Source organism: Diabrotica virgifera, chromosome 5 (assembly GCF_917563875.1).
Source record: "Diabrotica virgifera virgifera chromosome 5, PGI_DIABVI_V3a".
In the NCBI taxonomy this organism is placed as follows: Eukaryota; Metazoa; Arthropoda; class Insecta; order Coleoptera; family Chrysomelidae; genus Diabrotica; species Diabrotica virgifera.
The window spans coordinates 216,477,574-216,497,637 of record NC_065447.1 but is presented as its reverse complement, the minus strand read 5'-3'; the positions used below and the strand labels follow the sequence as shown (position 1 = coordinate 216,497,637).

The following is a 20,064-nucleotide window of genomic DNA, read 5'->3' as shown; positions in this document are numbered from 1 at the left end:
AAAGACGAAGAAAATGGTTCAGTTATGTAAAAAGAATGGAAGAGCACAGACTACCAAGAATTGCGCTAGACGGATAACTAGCTGGCAAAGGTCCACCGAGGATACCACCAAAAATATGGAGAGATAGCTGGCAGTCTACCTCTTAAGAAATACTTCAACGTCGGAATTAACAGATCGACAGATCTATAATAATTATAACAAGAAGAAGCTGGAAGAAGCAACATCTGACCTTAAAAATTGGTTTGTCATTTTCTTATGTAACCGTTCGCACTTAATATAAATTCGTAATGATGTGAATTAATTAACATAAGAAAATTTTGCTTTTATATTTTTAAAAATTGTTACAATAGGATCATAAATAAAAAAATATTTTACTCACAATCGGTTAGTAATTTATGGATTTCTAACCTTTGAAGTAATCAGGAAGCGACTTATTACTTACTTTACTTTCCCAGCTAGCCGGGAAAGTACTTTCCCGGCTAGCATCTGTCACTTTTTTACCTGCAAATGTCAATGTCATTTTTGATTAAAAGATGGTTTAGAAGGAATAGAATCCACTCAACACTTATTTAATTAAGAAACAACAACAACAATAACAAAAAGAAAACTATTTGGAATTATAAATATTAATAGTTACATTGGAATTATGATTACTATTAACGGTTAAAGTAAGACCGTGTTACCTAGCAACGATCTCACAGGTTACTTAAAATAATTCATCTTATCACATAATGAAAATGGATACAGATATTTGAAACGAAATTATTATTGGTAGATTGTGATTATTAGAAATCCATAAACTACTAACCGATTGTGAGTAAAATAGTATACAAACCTCGCGGGAACTCATTCTAGCCTCGCGTCTGTAGTTTACCTCGGTGCTTCGCACCTCGGTAAACTACCTTGCCGCTCGGCTGAAATAGAGTACTTTCCCGCTAGGTATGTAATATACTATAATGAAAACTGGTTAATATTTCAACACCGGTTGCATAAGTAATGAGGGAAATGGTTTTGTAATTGCTATATGTGGTTTGTGATCTTTTTTATGGATAGGGATAGAGGTTGATTCGCACCATTCATCAGGAAATTTACCTGTAATCAATATCATGAATTATATCCAGTATTATATGTATCTCTAAGAGACTAGAAGACATGTTGAAAGATGAGAGAGTGTTATCAAATCAACAATATGGATTTCGAATAGTCAGATCGACAGTCGATGCCGCTACCAGGGACGCGGCTAAGGCAAGCAAGAAAAGATGGTTGGTTCTTGTTCTGTTGGACATGAAAAAATGCTTTTAACTCAGCTAACTGGGGCCTCATAGTAGATCGAATCATTGAATTTGGGCCTCCAGAGTATGTGTCCAACACAATAAAGGACCATCTATCTGAAAGATCCGTATGCATATCAAAGAAGGAAATGAAAGAAATGACTGCTGGAGTACCCCAGAAGTCAGTCCTAGGACCCTTACTATAGAACATACTATATAACGGGGTAGGTACTAGAAATACACAGGAAGAGAGGAGTGAGAGCGATAGCATACGCAGACGATCTAGCCTTACTGGTCGAAGACGATACGAAATTGGGGAATATCAGAAAAAGTAAATGAAGCTATACGAACGACCGCAGTGTGGATAAAAAAAGAACGACCTAAGACTAGCAGTAGAGAAGACAAAAGCAATAATCTTGAGGGGACCAAGAAAGAGAAACGAGATAATTTTTAAATATAAAGGCTCCGAAATAAGACCCCAAAGGACATTTAGGTACCTGGGAATAACGTTAGATGCCAGACTCTTTTTCAGACATAATGTGCAAGAAGCATGTCGGAAGGCGGAAAAGAGGACCTTAACACTAAACAAATTAATGCCTAACATCGGGGGGCCCGGATCCCAAAATAGAACCGTAGTGGTTCAATCCATATTATCTATAATACTATACGAGGCCCCAGTGTGTCACGACGTCTTTCGGATGAAAAAAATACAAATATATGCTTCTCAGGACCCAAAGAAAACCCCCGATCAGAGTGTGCATTGCATACAGAACTGTATCAACCATTGCCTTACAGGTGGTGGCTGGTTCTGTACCGGTGCATATCCTGGCCAGGAAGAGAGTCCGAATGTACCGGAGAAGCAACGGTGCGATAGGTTCAGGGCCATAGGAAAGAGCTACAAGTCTAGAGATGTGGCAGAGGGAATGGACAGATAAAGTCGGAAAGGCGGACTGGACGAGATCCTTGATCACGGACTCAGAGAGGTGGTACGGGTGTCGGCATCGACGCGTCAACTATTACTTCACACAGTTTTTCACGGGGAATGGATCGTTCAGGAAATATACCCATCGTATAGGGAAAATAGGGAAAACCGAGAAGGATCTATGTCCTGATTGTGGGGTGGTGGATGGCGCGCAGCATGTCGTGTTCGTATGCCCTGCATATCACGCGGGGCGTACCGAGCTGTGGCTGGGACTGGGATCAACTCTAGGCGAGCCTGGCGAGCTAATCGATAAAGCTATAGACATCAAGCGAGACTTCGACCTGACCATTGCTTTTGTCACAAAGACAATAAAGCATAAAGGAGAAAAAGAGAGGCGACTGCAGGCGGGATGACTATTTATTTTATAACGGTGTCATAGAAGGCAGCCAGCGGAGGAAGGACACTTTACATCTAAACTTCGCTGTTTGCCTATTTTTTCGTTTTTTCTCGTTTCTTCTTTTTCCTATTTTATCTGGTTTTACTTATGTATTTATTAATTTTATGGTGCTTCATTTATTTATTTTAATTATTTATTAATTTAATCAATATTATTTCTACAATTTTTTTATGGTTTATTTTTTAACAAATTTTATTCATTTATTTATTTATTTATTTGGTGCACATCGTAACAGATAGCCAGTATGGGGAAGACTCTCTACATCTGGTTAATGCCGACTGTCTTGGGTACTGTTTTTGTTCTGTCTATTTTCTGTTTCTTTTGTTATTTCTTTGTTTGTTCTGTCCTGGGGCAGCTAATGAAGGAGGGCATTTTACATCCAACCTCGGTGACTGCCTCCCTTTTTAACCTGGAGTAAATGGGTATGAGTGCGAGTGTGAATTGATGAATGTGCGAATGATTGCTGTTACTCGTAATTGCCAACTGGTTCTGTTTTGCTAGTTCTATTGTAAATGCACAATGGTCGACCCACCCGCACATGGGTTGCGCGTGGACGGTCGCATCACCGACCGGTCTGGCGCTTGGCTTGTGCGGGGAAGGGGGAGCGGGAGGCCATCCAATCCATGGAATGCACGCGAAGAGTGCCAGAGGGGAGTTAGGAGGAAGGTCGACGGGCCAGACATGCTCGCTAAGAGCGATTCCAGACTCGTCGGCTGGAGAAAGAGGGGGTGGGTTTAGTCGGTAGGCGACCCGTCAAGATGAAGTAGGACGGACTGAGTCCGACACGCCTGGGACACCTTCCCAGACGGTCCCGCGAAGATTTCCACCTCTTAAAAAAATGTATTACATCTATGCCAATCTCGCACATTATTTTTAGAGTCTCAGATAGCATGCCATCTATCCCTGGATTTTTTTGTTTCTTAGTTGGTTGAGAGTTCGATGTTGGAGTAGAACTAATTCATGCAGTAAAATCTATGTACTGGAAGAGTTGGAACATTGTGCGAGTATTAAACTGTGAATCAAACAAATTTGCTACTACACAAGGAGTAAGGCAAGGTGGAGTTTTGAGCCCACTGCTATTCATTATATATATGAATGAAGTAATAGAAAAATGCAGTAGAGGGTCCCGAAAATTAGATTTAGGTTACCATCGATTAAAAAGTATAACTCTAAGTGAATGTGTATTTGCAGATGACATTGCATTGATAGCAAGTTCAAAGAAATCTTTACAAGACAATCTAAATTTATGGACAAGAGAACTTGCAGATAAAGGAATGAAAATAAATTTAGCAAAGACCAAAACTCTACTTATATCCAAGACACCGAGAGAAATCCATATAAACTTGGACGGAAATTTAGTAGAACAAGTGGAGGATTTTGAATATTTAGGAACTAAAAAAGATGGAAAAGGAAAAATGGAAAAAGAGCTAAACAACAGAATTGCTAAAACATCACGACTATATCACTCCCTGAATTTAGGTTTCATTAGCAAAAGAAAAATTAGTAAGAAGACAAAAGTGTCTGTATATAAGACAATATACCTCCCTATTTTGCTATATGGAAGTGAAACATGGACGCTAACTGAACGGGAGAATAGCAAGATACAATCTTCCGAAATGAAGTATTTACGAAGAGTAGGAGTTACGCTAATGGACAAGGTAAAAAATGAAAAGATAAGAAACAACCTAGATGTTGAGAGTGCCAACAAAGCAATAGAAAGATCACAACTAAGATGGTTTGGTCATTTAAATAGGTTAGATCCACATGGACAAGTCAAGGTAGTTTGGGAAGCAAAGGGAATTGGTACAAGGAGAAGAGGAAGACCGAGTCAACAATGGAACGATGCTGTGGGAAAATCACTACAAAGCAGAAACCTCACATGGGAGAAAGCCAAGAGAAGGACATCCAACAGAAAACTTTGGAGAGGGATGATTAGGAAGTAAAAACAGATTTCTCGACACCTCACGGTAGAAGAGAACCGGATTATATAGGTACCTATAGAAATATAGTTGGTTGAAAGTATTATTTACTTCTGCTAAGGTCAGATATTTAACTTAAAATACCTGCGTATGTTACCATTAATATTAAAAGGGTATTGTTAACCGTAATGCTAAGTAATTTCATAGCGCGTTTTCTTTGATTATAAGCTAGCATGTTCTAACTATACTAAATATACGGGGAGAAATAGGAATGCATAAGCTACTCTAGTCACTAAGAAACCATCAAATAAGTCAAGAAAAGGAAAGAAGGAATGTATGCAACAACTAGTAAAGGTCTAAAACTGTTTTCTTGCGTCATGTTAAATTTAGTATTGTGTTATGGGATTGAGCCACAATTGTTGATGTAATGAAAGTTACATTTCTTAAATGAAACTATTGTTTCACGTTTCGATTTCCATTTCGGAAATCGTCCTCAGAAGATTAAAATCAAAATTAGGTCTGAAAAGTTCTGCGAAAATCTTCACAACCTCATCTTTTTAGGTTAGGTTAGTTAGGTTAGCTAATTTTCCGAGGACGATTTCCGGAGTGAAAATCGAAAGCTCAAACAATAGTTCATTTAAGAAATGTAATTTTCATTAGTTACACCAACAATTGTGGCTCAATACCATAAACACAATACTAAACTAATAAAGTAAGTTAAATAAAACAAATCGAGATTCACAGAAATTTTTTATTAAAATATATAAAAGATATAAATATATAATATACACATAAATTATAATTGTTTTAAAGCTTATTTTAAGATTGTATAATAATTTACAAATATGTATTTTCTCTATAAGAGATAACAAGATGACGAATTACGGGTAATCAAAAATATTTAGGAAGAGTCTCCATTTTTACTACCCCCAAGGATAATTTGAATCTCTTGACAACTTTTTCCTGAGGTCTCAGGAATACATTTAAAAACATATATAGCTGCTGTAACGCAACATATACTAAAGAATCCGAATGTTCCGGAAGTACCTACAAGTATGACCAAAGCGCTGAAGTATTTCGTAACAATGAATCCCAATATCCAGCAAAACGAGGCTGATGCTGAAGAAGCGACAGATTTGACGTTACCTGGGAAAATTTCTCCAAGAACTGCCCAAGGTAGAGGTCCAAACCCTAAACAGTAGGTAATAATATATACGATTACTCCTACAATGGGCAGCCATGCCAGGTTGGAAATATCCTTTTGACAGTCATCTTTCATGTAGAAAAAGTAAGCAAGGACGCTGTGAGATAGAGCCATTCCTAAACCAGAAAGCATTAAAAGAAAACGTTTTCCGCATCTATCGACAAGCAGTGGAGTAGCAGCACTCGCCACTATCTGGACAATTCCAACAATAATAGTGCAGATTTCAGGTGCAAAGGAAACTCCTGCATCCGTAAATATATTTTGTGTATAGAAGAGGACAATGTTAATTCCTGATAGTTGTTGAGCCGCTAGTAAACTAAAAGCAATAATTAAAGCTTTCCTCAGTCCTAACGAGTTTAAAATTGTTTTTAAACCACCTTTATTTTCTAAGTCGTCTTCTACTTGCAACTTTACTGTTTCTGCTTCTATCTCTGCAATTTTTCTTTCCATTCCTCTAAATTTTGAAAGAGCTGTAATCGCTTCTTCCATTTTTCCACTTTGGATAAGATAATACGGACTTTCTGGTATGAAAAAGAAGAAGAGAACCATAAATATAACGGGAATACATACAAGAATGATATTAAACATTTTTATAGAGATAAAGGGTCCCAAAGCGTATGAGAAAAGCAGTCCAAGAACAGCAAAAAGTTGCAAGAAGGAACCCAAAGTCCCCCTAGATTCATTATCTGATATTTCTCCTATGTACATGGGCATTGCTGTGAATATAATACCTGTACCAAATCCACACATAAATCTTGACAAATAGAATAAGAAAACGGAGTGCGCTAAAACATTTAACGCAAAGGCTGCCAGAAAAGGTACCGCCCCTATGAGGATAGTCTTCTTTCTTCCAATTAAATTAGCAAGAATGCCTCCTCCAATTGGACCGATTGCAGCTGCTAGTGGCAGAAAGGAACCAATCCATCCTTCTTCAGAAACTGATAGTTCGTGGTCTAATGGACTGGCAGTTATATTTTTCAGTAATGGAATTTCTGGTGATGTCCAACCCAAAGCAGTACCGCAAATGAATGTGGCGATATTGGCTGAAAAAAAAAAAACAAAAATAAAATTACTATTTTATTATAGTTATTAAGGTACCAAGGGTATTATAAAGGATAATAACGCTTGAGGTCAATGGGCCGAGGGCTTGGTCAATGAGAGTAAATGGGTCAATGGCCCGCGGTTAATGGGACCGAGGGTCTTCGGCCCGAGGTATATACGTTGACCGAAAGCGTTATTATTATAATACCCGTGGTGCCTTCAATGTTTAATGTCCCACTAAATTATTCTTTATATGCAAAAAATTTGAACGAATTTTGAATTAATTAGTTTTCAAATAAGTACATTTACCAGAAATATTCGTAACGTAATTGTGGTAACCATAGTTTTACTTAGAGTTTCATTTGTCAACTTGACAGTATTTAACTCGTTATTTAAATTCAATAGGTCCTAGGGCGTTATTTTTCAATATTACGCCCTTGGGCGTTATGTCGTACTTAATAGACTTCGAAATAATGTCATTATTTGTCAAATAATAGACCAGTCGGATATTAACTATATTTTACAAAAAACCAATCATTAAGCCTAATATTGCAAATAGATTAATAATTATTGCTATGTGGAACTCTAAATTCAAGATATCCCGAAGGAACAATATATCGTCGGCCTAATATGAAAAATGCATAAGTCCAAAATATTCAGTTTTAGACTTTTGATGGCAGCTGTTAGCATTATACAAAAGCTATGTACGGCTCTGCTGTCTTCTAATATATTTTACTAGATTTTGCTAAAATGGTGAAAATGAAATCTGCGTAAGTCCATTAATGTTGATAACCATATGAAATCTGCACAAGTCCCACAAGTCCGTTCTTGTTAGTGGCCAAACGTATCGGTGATTTTCTGATGATTACGCAAAAAATTATTTTCATTGTAAACGCTTGAGTACCTACAGGGTTAAAATGACACAACATAAATACATAAACACAATCACACATGATAATTAAACAAATTTATTAGTAAAATTAACTTGTGCAATTTTCACATTATATTTAGTTGTGTACAAGTGGAGTTATGCACAGTTAGTTTTTTGTCTCTCCCCTGTAAAATGAGGTATTATGGACTTACGTACTTTTCACTAGGGGTCGACAAGACAAGATTTCTTGACAACAACTTCTTGTCTTGTCTTGAGAAAAAATCAAGAAATTTAAAAAAATCTTGTCTTGACGTTTTCTTGGCATCTTATATCTTGTCTTGACTCAAGAAATTTCAAGATCTTGAAATTTCTTGATTACCCGGTCCGGTGATTCCCCGGCGACCTTTTTATTGCGTCGCGTGCCAACACGGCCTCTACTGCCACTGGGAGTCCTCGATCTGCATTTTTGACGAACCCAATAAAATTGATTTACAAATGTAAAGACTGAAATAGTTTTGTACACACTTATGAATACAAATAAATAGAGAGAAATGTACTTTTGAAGTGTGTAAATTAAATAATTCGTAGCTGAGCGTTTTCGGCTTATAAAGCCATCTTCAGAGCTATGGTCAAAAGGTTCAAAATACCACTACGAAGAGAGATGGATCCCATGTATGATATAAAAATACTTCTATTTTTTTATGCAGTTTTTTAATTGATGGAAAAAATTGGAAAAAATCCTTGTCTGATTGTTGAAAAATGCTCAACCTAGCTATTGTTTTGAGGTCGGAAAAGTTAAAATCATCTATTACAAGCACAACGGACTTTCACAAGAAAAGTTACATTACATAAAACGAATATTTGATCATGGTAAGGTCAAGAAACCTTACCATCTGAAGTCTACGGTGTCAGCAATTCTGCATGCTTTAACACAACCAGGAAATCGGCTAGACGTTGACTCAATAGGAAGTGTTATCTGCATCAATTATTCATGTCTTATCCATTCCGATTTAAAAATGTGCTAAATTTGTTATTTTAAATAAAATCTAGTTTTATTATTAATCAAGTTTCAAGATTTCTTGTTTTCTTGACAAGAAATCTTGGTATTGATATAAATTTCCTTGTCTTGTCTTGAAATCTAAAATTACTTCTTGTCTTGATCTTGTCTTGAAATCAAGACAAGGTGAAGACAAGACCTTGAAATTTTCAAGAAGTTGGCGATCCCTACTTTTCACATTAGGTCGACGACAGTTAGAGTTATTTAAGTTAAAGGACACAAGTTAGGAGAACACAAAAAAGTTTGGAAAATATCAAAATACAGTGAAACCTCGATTATCCGTCTCTCCATTAACCGTCACCTCTGTTAACCGTCAGGGTCCGTACATCATCAATTATTGAGCATTGCGATGAGCCAAACGAAATTCGTTGAAATGTACAGTGATGCTACCATTGCATTTGCACAAACAACGATTTGTGTAAAGAAGCCAGAGAAGGTGCATAGCACATGCAACAATTCATAGAGTGGAATTCTCGACAAGAAGAAGACTATAAAATAGATTGTATGATCTTACGCGGATTAAGAAATTCTTCGTTGCAAAATTTGCAAAAGATTTGAAATAACAGTAAAACAAACAAGATTTCAGAATATTCTAAACTAAATTAATTGGATTGGACGAACACAAATCCCTCTTATATTATTAAACAAACGATACAAATACAATTTGAGAGTTGTACTATGATTTTTTTAACGTTCTGTTAACCGTCTTTTCGATTATCCGTCATACCCTTGGTCCGGTGCCCTGACGGATAATCGAGATTCCACTGTATTTGAAATTTACTTATTGAAGAAGAAAAAATAAAATCTGTTATTTATATTTACCTGCAGAAGCAGCTGTGTACAAGAACACACGATTCGGAGCATTAACCATTTTAAGAACCTTCTGTGTAATGTTACACTAAATTGTTCTAGGACAATGACACAATTTTTAACTTTTTTGCAGCTTTATATATTCCATCATATTTATCTTGACTTAGAAAAAACGTCATTTATTCAATACACGTTGAATAAACGTTATAAAAGATTATATAAAAATCCTTATACTAATAAATCTGAGACGGATGTAGGTACAAGATTAATTTTTGTGAACTTAAAGAAATTTAGGAATTTTGGCGAATTAAAAGCTTTTAAACGTTTACTTAGGTGTTTGTTTTTATAGACAATTAGAATTAGCAGCCTGTTTAAGATGACATCTCAGAAGTCACCTCAGTCTAGAACGCCGCCTGACTGACCTTAATGCTAAAACATTAAGTAGCGTGAAATAAAAAAAGCCTAGACGGTGGGCGACATTTGTGTGACCCCACGAATGGGAACCATGTGTGTAGCCAGTCTAGACACGTTAAATTAAATAAACAAAAAATATATTCAAACAGTGTAGTTTCCTAAACAGGTGCAAAATTTATGTAGGTCATAGGCATGATGTTCTTGATGCTACTTTTTGGCATGCCCCGGTAAGCTACGGTCTTCAGATATTACAGGGGTGGGTTTTTTAAAATTACATTTATTATTAAAAGATATTTTTGGGCGCCATTAATAAATAAAAAAAAAATAAAAATACTGCAATGTGCTTATCCAAAATTAAAGAAAGTTACTTGCAATCTCGTTCCATCTGATGTAGGTTGGTACTTACCAATGCGGTCGTAAATTGTCTGTAATCCTCTCCAAAAATAAGGATAAGACATGTAGTGTGCAAAGAAAATACTGATAAAAGTTATAATATAATAGTCGTTAATTTATAAAAAATAAGAAGGTAAAAATGAATTGAAATAAATCAGTAAAATTAAGTCCTTCGTGAGTATCATTGTTCAAAAGAAAGAATAAACAGTTTATTATGAGTACCTGGTGACCTGGGACTGCATTGATGATCAGAGCTAACGTGGATCTGGTATAGCCCAGCTGGAACTATTGTTGCCCAACACTTTTCACTTAACACTTTACATTTGTTTGAACTAGAGTACTATGTCACAAAATTTTATGGTATCAGAATAAATTTCCAAAATTTTTGTTTTATTTTTACACAAAGGTAACTGCTAATTATTGATTGTTATTGGAACGAAGTAAACACTGTTCATTTGAACATTATAAAGTTGGAGAAACTTGCTCCGCGAACTTGTATTAATTTCTTCTTAAGAACAACACAGCTAAACTGTTCCTTCTAAAACACGGAACAAGACACAAAACATACTATCGTCGTATTCACTGTAACCAACATTGCAACAACACTGTAACAAATTTTGTTTTCTCACTAAGAAAACAGATAAAATAGATTGGAGTTCACTCCATCTGGTAACTCAACTTGTCTTACAGACAATAAACCAAAACTGTCTCGCGGACTAGACCAAATCGGTCCGCGACTCTACACTATCGTAGCTAGATTTTGACTCCTCGTTTTTGTCCTAATTCAAGACCAGATTCCTCTCAAACAGAGAAATTACACTCCCATTCTGCAATCCCCAGATAGTTATCCAATTAAAAGAAACCAAAAATTTCTTCTAATAATAAAATAGCCAGGGTATGTTCCTAAGAACATCTCACTAAAAGTTGTAAACCAATAAGAAAATACTAAATATCCGCAAGCAGATTTTTCGGTTATCACCAAAATGTTAGCAAAACAAATTCTTTATTCGTCACACAGTGTCGGACCTGATATATTAATACGACGATAAATTGGGACCGCTACAATGCAGGATTCATTCTTCGTAGTCCTAGCGATATTTCCCAGGGTACTTAAACGCTCTCTCGTCGCGCGTCGCCGAGACTATGTCGAATGCCTACCTGCTAAACGAGACCCTCCTCTGTCCAGAGTTGCCAGATTGGGGTATTTCCCCCCATTTTTGGGGTAATTTGAAAGCGCCTGGGGGAATTTTTTTAGCTGTAATGGCTGGGGGATTTTTTGGGGGTAAAAAAAATTGTGGGGGATTTTAGGGGGTCATGGTCAATTAAATTTGTGAATGTACATAGAACATTAGAATAGAACTGCATATTATTGTACTCTCATATAATCGAAGATTATGGAACCTATGAATTATTTTAGCGCCCTCTGTTGATAAATAGTATAATTTTGGTTTAGTGTTCTCTATACATTTGACTACTAAAATTCAAAAATCATGGATTACATCTACCTCTACGTTTTACATGCATCGCTAATAAGATATAATATGAAATGATGGTGTAAAATGTACATATAAATGAAAATAGAAATTTTCTTTTTTAGAAATAAGCACCCTGCTCGCTCATCATGTGTAAATCATAGAACAGTTAAAGTCTGTTCGCTAAACTCATACAGAACTGGTTAGCGATTTTAGTAGGTCACTTTTTTGTTTTTGCCAGTTGTGTCGGAGTTTAGCGAACCGACTTATTAGCCATGCCATGCATGTAAAACACTTACTATTTAAATTATTTCCGAGGGTTCATATTTAAATATATTAACTGAAAAATTTATGTTTTTTGTAATTAGCCATTCAATTCCTGTTTTTGAGCTTTATAATGTAATGTATCAAGCTGCTATGGTGTGAAGCATTGTCCATATAATATAATTATAGAGCTTAACTTCGTACTTTAATAACTACTCTTCAAACCAGTGTAGAAAGTTATCTTTATTCAGTAGCTGAATATGGTAATCAGATAGTTTGATATCAATATAATGTTAACAATATTATTGTTATTAATCAAATTATAAAAATATATTAAAATCAAAACAATAACAACAAACAATCCCTTCCCTGAGGCCTGAAATGACATTGACAATTGACATCATATTGACATTTGAATCTTGAATTCTACGAACTGCGCATGCGCATCAATCAGAAACCAGTCGTGGCGGCAAAAATTTAAATTTGGGGTATTTGAGCTTCATTTTGGGGGAATTTCAGTTTGAAAGTGGGGTTTTAGAAAATCGCATCTGGCAACTCTGCCTCTGTCATTAAGTGCTACGAAAGCGGAATGGCCGCTGTAAAGTCGACATCGCTTCCGATCACTACCTTCATTCTCTCACAGTGTAACGGTCACGTTACGAAATTAGATCTTTAATTATTTTTATAATTATTTCCCCTCGGTCTCTCATTTGATTTCTTTCAACTTCTCTAATTTTCTCGTAAATAAATATTTACGTGACGTCACACTTCAGAGTATGCAACATACTCTACACCTCGGGTAATAATTTGATTCGTGTGCTGAGAATTTGACGTTTTGCTCTGTGAAGTGGCGAGACGAGAGACTTCACTTGTGGTTGGGGATTTGGTTAGTATGGATGGCGTGTGAGGATCAAATTTGGAGGTTAGACCTCGTGTTAGTAAAAATGTGTGACTTTTGAATTATGGATCACCAAACCTATCTAGGAGTGTTTGGGAATAAAGAAGGTATTAATCCAATGGGGTTTACAGCATAACATCATCGTATCACACGCCATCCATGTGAAATCTTAAATAACACCTCGAAACACCAAGAGGCCAATCTCCAACCATAAGTCACTAGGAGTAGTTACTTGGGGAACAAGCCTTTTGGGGGCATTCCAGCTCCTTTTCGTATTAGCACTTGGACCTACAGGATGCATGATTTTTGCACTATCCTAGTGCTCATTTCCGGGGATGCGCCAGCAACCTATTTAGGAGTCGTTCGGGTTTGTTTGGGAACTACCAGTGGGTGACATTAGTAACTATTGTGTGTTTATCTCCTATGTTTTATTTTAATGCACTGTTTATTAATTTTGTTTCAGATTTAGTTTATATAACATATTTGTATATTATGGTATTAAGTTCCCAAACTCATGTATCATTTTGCGGTACTGTACGTTGAGCTCTGCGTATTTGCCCAAAAGGTATTACTTCTATTTTATTGTTTATTTAGGTCGATTTCATGTCATTATGTAAATTTAGGTTGTATTATTTGCTTGTTTCCCAAATATGTTATTTATTCGCTTTATTTCATTTGTTTAGTTAATTCGTCGCTACTTTATTTTATTGCATTTGCTCGGGTAATTAAGTCATCGTTTCGGTATTTATCTTAGCTTCATTTTTATAACTTTTATTAATGCATTTGCTTAATTCATCATGGTATTTTCTCTTCGCCAGGCTTGTGCCTATTTATTTATATTACTTTTAATATTCATCGGTTTTCAATTCAGTTGTACGTAGCAAGCGTACTATAACCATTTGGTAGAAGACTCATGTGAGTTGTACCCTATATGTTAGTAAGAGGTACTTATACCTTTAAGTTTTGTAACAGGTAACATTATTGTTATTATCTTAGACAAATATAGCTTTTATATAACATATGTCATTTTAGAGTCACAATATACTTAATTTGTCTAACTCAGAGATTATTAAAAATATGGTAGTTAATTTTAATAAATATTTATTTATTTTGTATATCATTTATTTTTATTCACTTTATATTTACATTTACTTACAGATTTAATTTATTAATATTCGACAGCAGTGTAAGATACCTGGGAGAATGATCGAAGATCATTTTCATGGCGCCCATGATTTGTTAGTCTTATTTATTTTGTTCGTCTTTAGAAATTATTCATCTTCATTCATTTTTAGTACATTATCCTTATTTTATTAGTTCACCTTTTAGTCATCATTAATATCTACTTAGAACTACTGTTCTTTGACAGGCATGCAAATGAGCCGTATCCATCCTTGAGTGTCAAGTTGTTCTCTTGCATCTCTTGCTAGCCAACTCTATTCAGTTTGCCTCTGTCTCTTCATACATCTACTAATAGTAATATCCCTTTTAATTCCCCTTTCTTCAGTACTACTGCACTTTAGTAGTATTTTTCCTATTGCGGCTTCTCAACATATAAGCCACTTCACCCTTTTTCTTTAAACTCCATCTCTTTGCAGTTTTTGTCCCACTAGTTACTTCCTTTTTCCTTACTTCTGTTGGAGTATACCCTTCTTTTTACTTTCACTCCAACAGAAGTTTTCTTATTTTTGTTACAACAGACTGTCAGCAAGGAGGCCCTTCCCTTTTCCTCATTTTCCCCTTTTTTTAGGAGATCCTTTCCCACAGTCCGCCTCACACAATCTAATTTACTACATCACCTCTTATCAAAACTGATTCCTTATACCTATCCTCTACCTTATACTTGCAATATATTTCACTCTTACTTTTGTGATACATCTGTTTTTCCTCATCTTCTTTCTTCTTGATCACTGCACCGATATAGTTTTGTTTACTAGTCCAACCAAATATATTTTCAATCATTCTCTCACTTTGGCAAAATTCACACCTGTCTCTCTTTTACTCTTTCCATTCTGATCTTTTCTACTACCCACCTGTTGCACTCTAGCATCATACGTATAACAGTGTCTTGGTGTCTGCAGTATACGCATTAATTAGTGTCAGCCTTTCCGAACCTAGAGAGGTAGGCTCTGAATCACCCGTGTCCTGTGAGTAGGTACCTCTGTTAGAAAATAATCCAGTCGCCTTTGACCACAGTCCACCTGGTTGCTACCGTCGACTCGCTTTGCAGCAGGTTCGCACCAGCGATTGGGAACAGCTGTTCCAAATCCTTTTTGTAAATTATTCGGCGATTCAAAAACATATTCCGGTGTGCATCAATTTATTATTTGACAGACAAAAAATAAATTGAAAATAAAAGTTGAGAATACTTTAAATGCGTTTTTCTCAAAACTGCTTTTTTCAAAGGCGGTAGACATTGTAACCAAAACCTACTTGACAGATCCACCTGGAATTTTGTATATATTTTATATAAACATTTCGTGCGGTAACTCTGTCTAGATATTTTTGGTTTCATGCTTATTTTTTATTTAACAATAATAAATATACTAAAAAGGAGGTAGTTCCCTAGGTTGGCTGTATACCATATAGTTAAAAAACTCTAACATGAAGTAAACACCACTTCATGTAATAGGTATATTTAATAAAAATTAAAAAAAACCAATGGATTGAACAAAATATATCCAATTCAGAACGTTTTCGGACCTATCAGTCCATCATCAGTGAATCTAAAATAGAATAAGTAATCCCACTATTAAAATTGAAAAGATGGTTGAAATTTTGAAAGTTAAAAAAATGTGATTATGATTACTTACTCAAATACTTGCTAAATAGCCCCAAAACTAAACAATGGTTGTAATTATAATTCAATCTACATTATTTTGATGTAATATTGAAAAGGCTAAACGACGATGTTAATAGATATAACCACCGGGAACATGGTGAAACTCTAATCGAGAAACTTAATCAACCATCTTAGGCCAACGTTGACTACCAAGTGTCAAAAGTTTGTAAGGAACTGTTTGGAGTGACACTGACAGTAAAGGAAGAAGGTAGTCGATTTTCAAAGGTTTTAACAAAAGGTCATGATCCAAAACAATGATATAGTCATGCCCCGCTAACTCTAATAAAAAACATGTAATCGTATTTATTTTCCTTCCGTTTAGTCAGAGGCGCTGATATCGGCATTGTGATTGGTGGAACATGACTTTTGACAAATCGTGCGCTATCTGTGAATCTGTAATCTGTGTTCGTGTTCGTTCGTTCGTTGTCGTTCACTTATTTTATATGGTCGGTTATGTGATGTGTTTGGTGTTTTGTGTTTAGTTTGTGTTTGTGTCACCATAAAAAGCTGATATTCAGTCGTGTTTTTTGATATTTTTGTTATTTCATATTCGAGTACCTTTTTAAAGGTAAGTTTTTCTGATTGTAGGTACTGTTTATCCAACAGTTTTAAAATACACATTTTATTTCGCGTTTTGTTGTTGGGTCTAATGGCCGATCAGCTGTTGTGTGCAGCCGATAAATTCAACAAGTAAACATGTATTTAATCGAAATTAAATACTAATATTTCTATGTAAAATGTCACATTATTGTATAAATAAATAATTAAGAAACAAAAGTTGTTTGTGTTTTACCTTTATTGGCCACTTTAATAAAATAATATTAAATATTGGAAGTACCGTATGGAGGCTATGGTGTACCTAGCGTGGAGGCTAGATAACGCTACCCTTCCTATCCAATCAACAGAAAGAACGTTTAAAATTTCACACCTATCATGTCGAAGCTACAGACCACTTATGTGGAGGCCAGATTTGTAGTATCCTTCCAATTTCCCAGGTGCTGAAATACGTGACATATTTTTTGAAGGGTAAGATCGCATTCTACCAAATCAGACAACACTTTTTTCTATGGATATAGTAAAGATTTTAATATCTGAAAATGTCTATTATTTAAATCTATTGTTTTTTTTAAAGAAAAGAAAATTGTGTTTTACAAAATTTTAAAATATAAAATTATTTTAATTTAACTGTTGACTACAAATTGACTATAAAATCAAACTAATCAAATTAATTAAAAAGGAAGAATGAGCTGATTAGTAATAATAATAAACAAAAAGATAAAAACAGATGATGGTGAGAGAGAAGAAAGAATAAATTTTGAATTGAAATACTATTATACAGAGAAATTTCCATATTGGCAAAATTTTATATGAGTATTGTATTGGTGGTTGTATATGTAGAAGGGAAATTTTTATTTAAATGTGAATGAAAATTGTTAAAATAATAGATTGGAAGATGAAGTAGTTTTCAATCCTAATAGCAATATTAATAACATTTAAAAATATTAAAATATTACTAACAGATTTTTAAATTGAAAACTTATTGGTCCATTTCCTTGGTAACACCTCCATGGCTTCTAAAATTTGCAAGCCAGATGGATGCTGAAGCAAAAAAGACAAGAGGGAATTCAAAAAACTTACAATTCACGACCCCGTCTGTTCAGCTGGTAAATTCCAACAGAAAATGGACCTAGTTACCCAAAGAAGTAACGACCAATATAAAAATAAAATAAAAATTCCATTTTTTATTCAGTTGCATGCGAAGGCAAATCAATCTTATTTTTCACTTAGAATACGGAGCGCAGTCCAGCACTCTGAATCGACGATTTTCGACTCTTGTTGGAGTCTCATCGGAGAGAACGTAGGCCTGCTACTCCATACTCAGTGACCAACACCGAGAGTTTATCCCCCACACCGCAACTGACGTGAATGGACTAGGTGACTAGCGTCATCTGGCAATTGAAAGATGAAGTAGTAATATTGCTATTAGGATTGAAAAATCCTATGGAGTGCTAAAAGTTGCATTTTTAACACGTTTGTAGAAAATAGTTATTTATGATATAAGTGTTAAAAGTACAATTGTTTTAAGGCACGCATGTGAAGTTTTGTAGAATGAGCGAAGCAAACTCTGCAATTTACATGAGATTCACACACTACAATATTTTTTCTACAAACGGTAAAACTGCAGTGCAAGAAATTCATTTTTCAAATTTCGCAAACTGTATTATTAATATTAATGTTAATAAATGAAATATAAATGTTTTGACGTTTGCTTTAAAAATTTGACATTTCACTTTTAACTGCAGTGCCTTAAATGAAGGCACCACAGGTATTATAATAATAACGCTTTCGGTCAACGTATATACCTCGGGCCCAAGGCCCTCGGTCTATACACTGTAATAATATAATGTAACACGTGGTAGTATTCTTAGGTTAACTTTGTGTGTGTGTGTGTGCTATCGGATTTCTTGACTGTGGACTTAATCCATTAGCCGAACCAAATTTGTTTACTAACTAAAATCTTATGAGATATCTGTTATACTCTCATTATATTTTTGAATATGAATGACCTATTTGATAATAATGATTTACAAATATAAGTACTTATTATTTTAATGATAGCTTCTTTAATTTTTTTTATTTTATATATATATACACACATATTTTTTTTTATTATTATTTTTTTTTCTTTTTTTTTATTTTAATTTTTTTTATTTATTTATTTATATTTTTTTTTATTTTTTTATTTATTTATTATGTGTTTTTTTTTCTTTTTTTTCCTAACCTAAGGATTATTAACTGGGATACATAAGTGCTCAGGGGTCTTTCAGAGCAAAATCAAACAAGACCAGACCACGGAAAGGAGGGTCAACAAATGGGGTAAACAAAGGTAACTTATATATATAATTTCACAATTTTAGTTTTATATTATTAATGTGTTTAATTAGGATCTCGTAGATACTTTTATCTTTTGTAGCAATCAGTGTTTGTAAACTAAAAGGTTTTCTTATGTGTTGTTTAGTATGAATTTGATTTATAAAATGTTCTACTTCTTTTTCTTTTAGTTTGCAATCTAATATCATATGTTCTGCGGATCCTAATTCTCCACATTCACAACAGTTTGTGTCAGACAATCCTATTTTATATTTATGTTCTGGAACTAAGGAGTGACCAAACCTAAGTCTACATATATATGATATGAGGACCTTGTTGCCTTGATAATCACTAAACCAGCCTTTAGATGGAATATCTGTTTGAATACTTTTATAATACAGTCCCTTTTTGGAGTTGGTATACCATTCTTTCCAGTTATTCATTTTGTTGTTATTAATATAAGCATATGCGTCATTTAGTGTTAGCTTATATTCACAGTTAGTTTCTAGTTCTGTAGCACTCTTTGCTAGTTTGTCTACAATTTCATTGTGTTTTAAATTGCAATGAGCTTTTATCCAGCAGAAAGATATTTCTTTGCCTTTGGCTTTGAGTTCAATAAAGTTTCTTATTATTTCTATAACGATATGATTGTTATGTCCTGTCCACTTTTCCAATTTACTTAGAACACTTTTGCTATCTGACAGTATTACGAATCTATTGTTGTTATTGTTGATCGTGGCTATGTATTGCATTGCTTTCAATATTGCTATTAGTTCGCCTGTAAATACCGTGGTATCTTCATCCAGTCCTATTCCTTCTTTGTACTGTGTTTTAGGGTCCCATATGGCAGCAGCAACTTTAGAGTTAATCTTTGAGGCATCTGTATAAATTTGGTAATACTGTGGGCATAGTGTTTCTATATCTGCATTAAACATAGAGTTCCTTAAATTCGCTGGAAAGTTCGAATAATCTTTCATGTAAATTGGCTGTATATTAGGAGTGCTATTTAGATATATTTGAAATGTGGGTGATATTTTTGATGTGTATAATTTATTTTTAAATTGGCGCAAGTTGTTATATATTTCAGCAAGTAGTAAAGAAGGTTTTTTCTTCCAGTATTCACTCGTTAGGTCATGTATAAAAAGTTTTTGACACTTATCCCCTATTAAACTCTCTTTAGCAATACTTTTAAGTATAAACTTTTCGCATAGAGTTTTTCTTCTTAGGTATAGTGGTGGTTCATTACACTCTATACTTAAATTTGACAATGGGGTGCTTATGAGAGCTCCGATAGATAATCGAAGGCATTTATTTGATAACACGTCTACTTTTTTAAGATGAGTTTTGGCTGCCTGATT

At 34.7% G+C, this 20,064-nt stretch overlaps 2 protein-coding genes across 3 annotated transcripts in view; both read right to left on the bottom strand.

Annotated features, from left to right (window-relative positions):
* Positions 1-20,064, bottom strand: part of LOC126884614 (facilitated trehalose transporter Tret1-2 homolog) — a 72,672-nt gene that overhangs the window by 38,849 nt on the left and 13,759 nt on the right. The window lies entirely within an intron of this gene.
* LOC114345682 (facilitated trehalose transporter Tret1-like) lies at positions 5,307-9,684 on the bottom strand. Its single transcript, XM_028296475.2, has 2 exons — positions 9,565-9,684; positions 5,307-6,816 (listed from the first exon to the last, which is right to left on the bottom strand). The coding sequence occupies exons 1-2, from the start codon at positions 9,611-9,613 to the stop codon at positions 5,471-5,473; spliced, it is 1,395 nt and encodes a 464-aa protein (XP_028152276.2). The 5' UTR covers positions 9,614-9,684; the 3' UTR covers positions 5,307-5,470.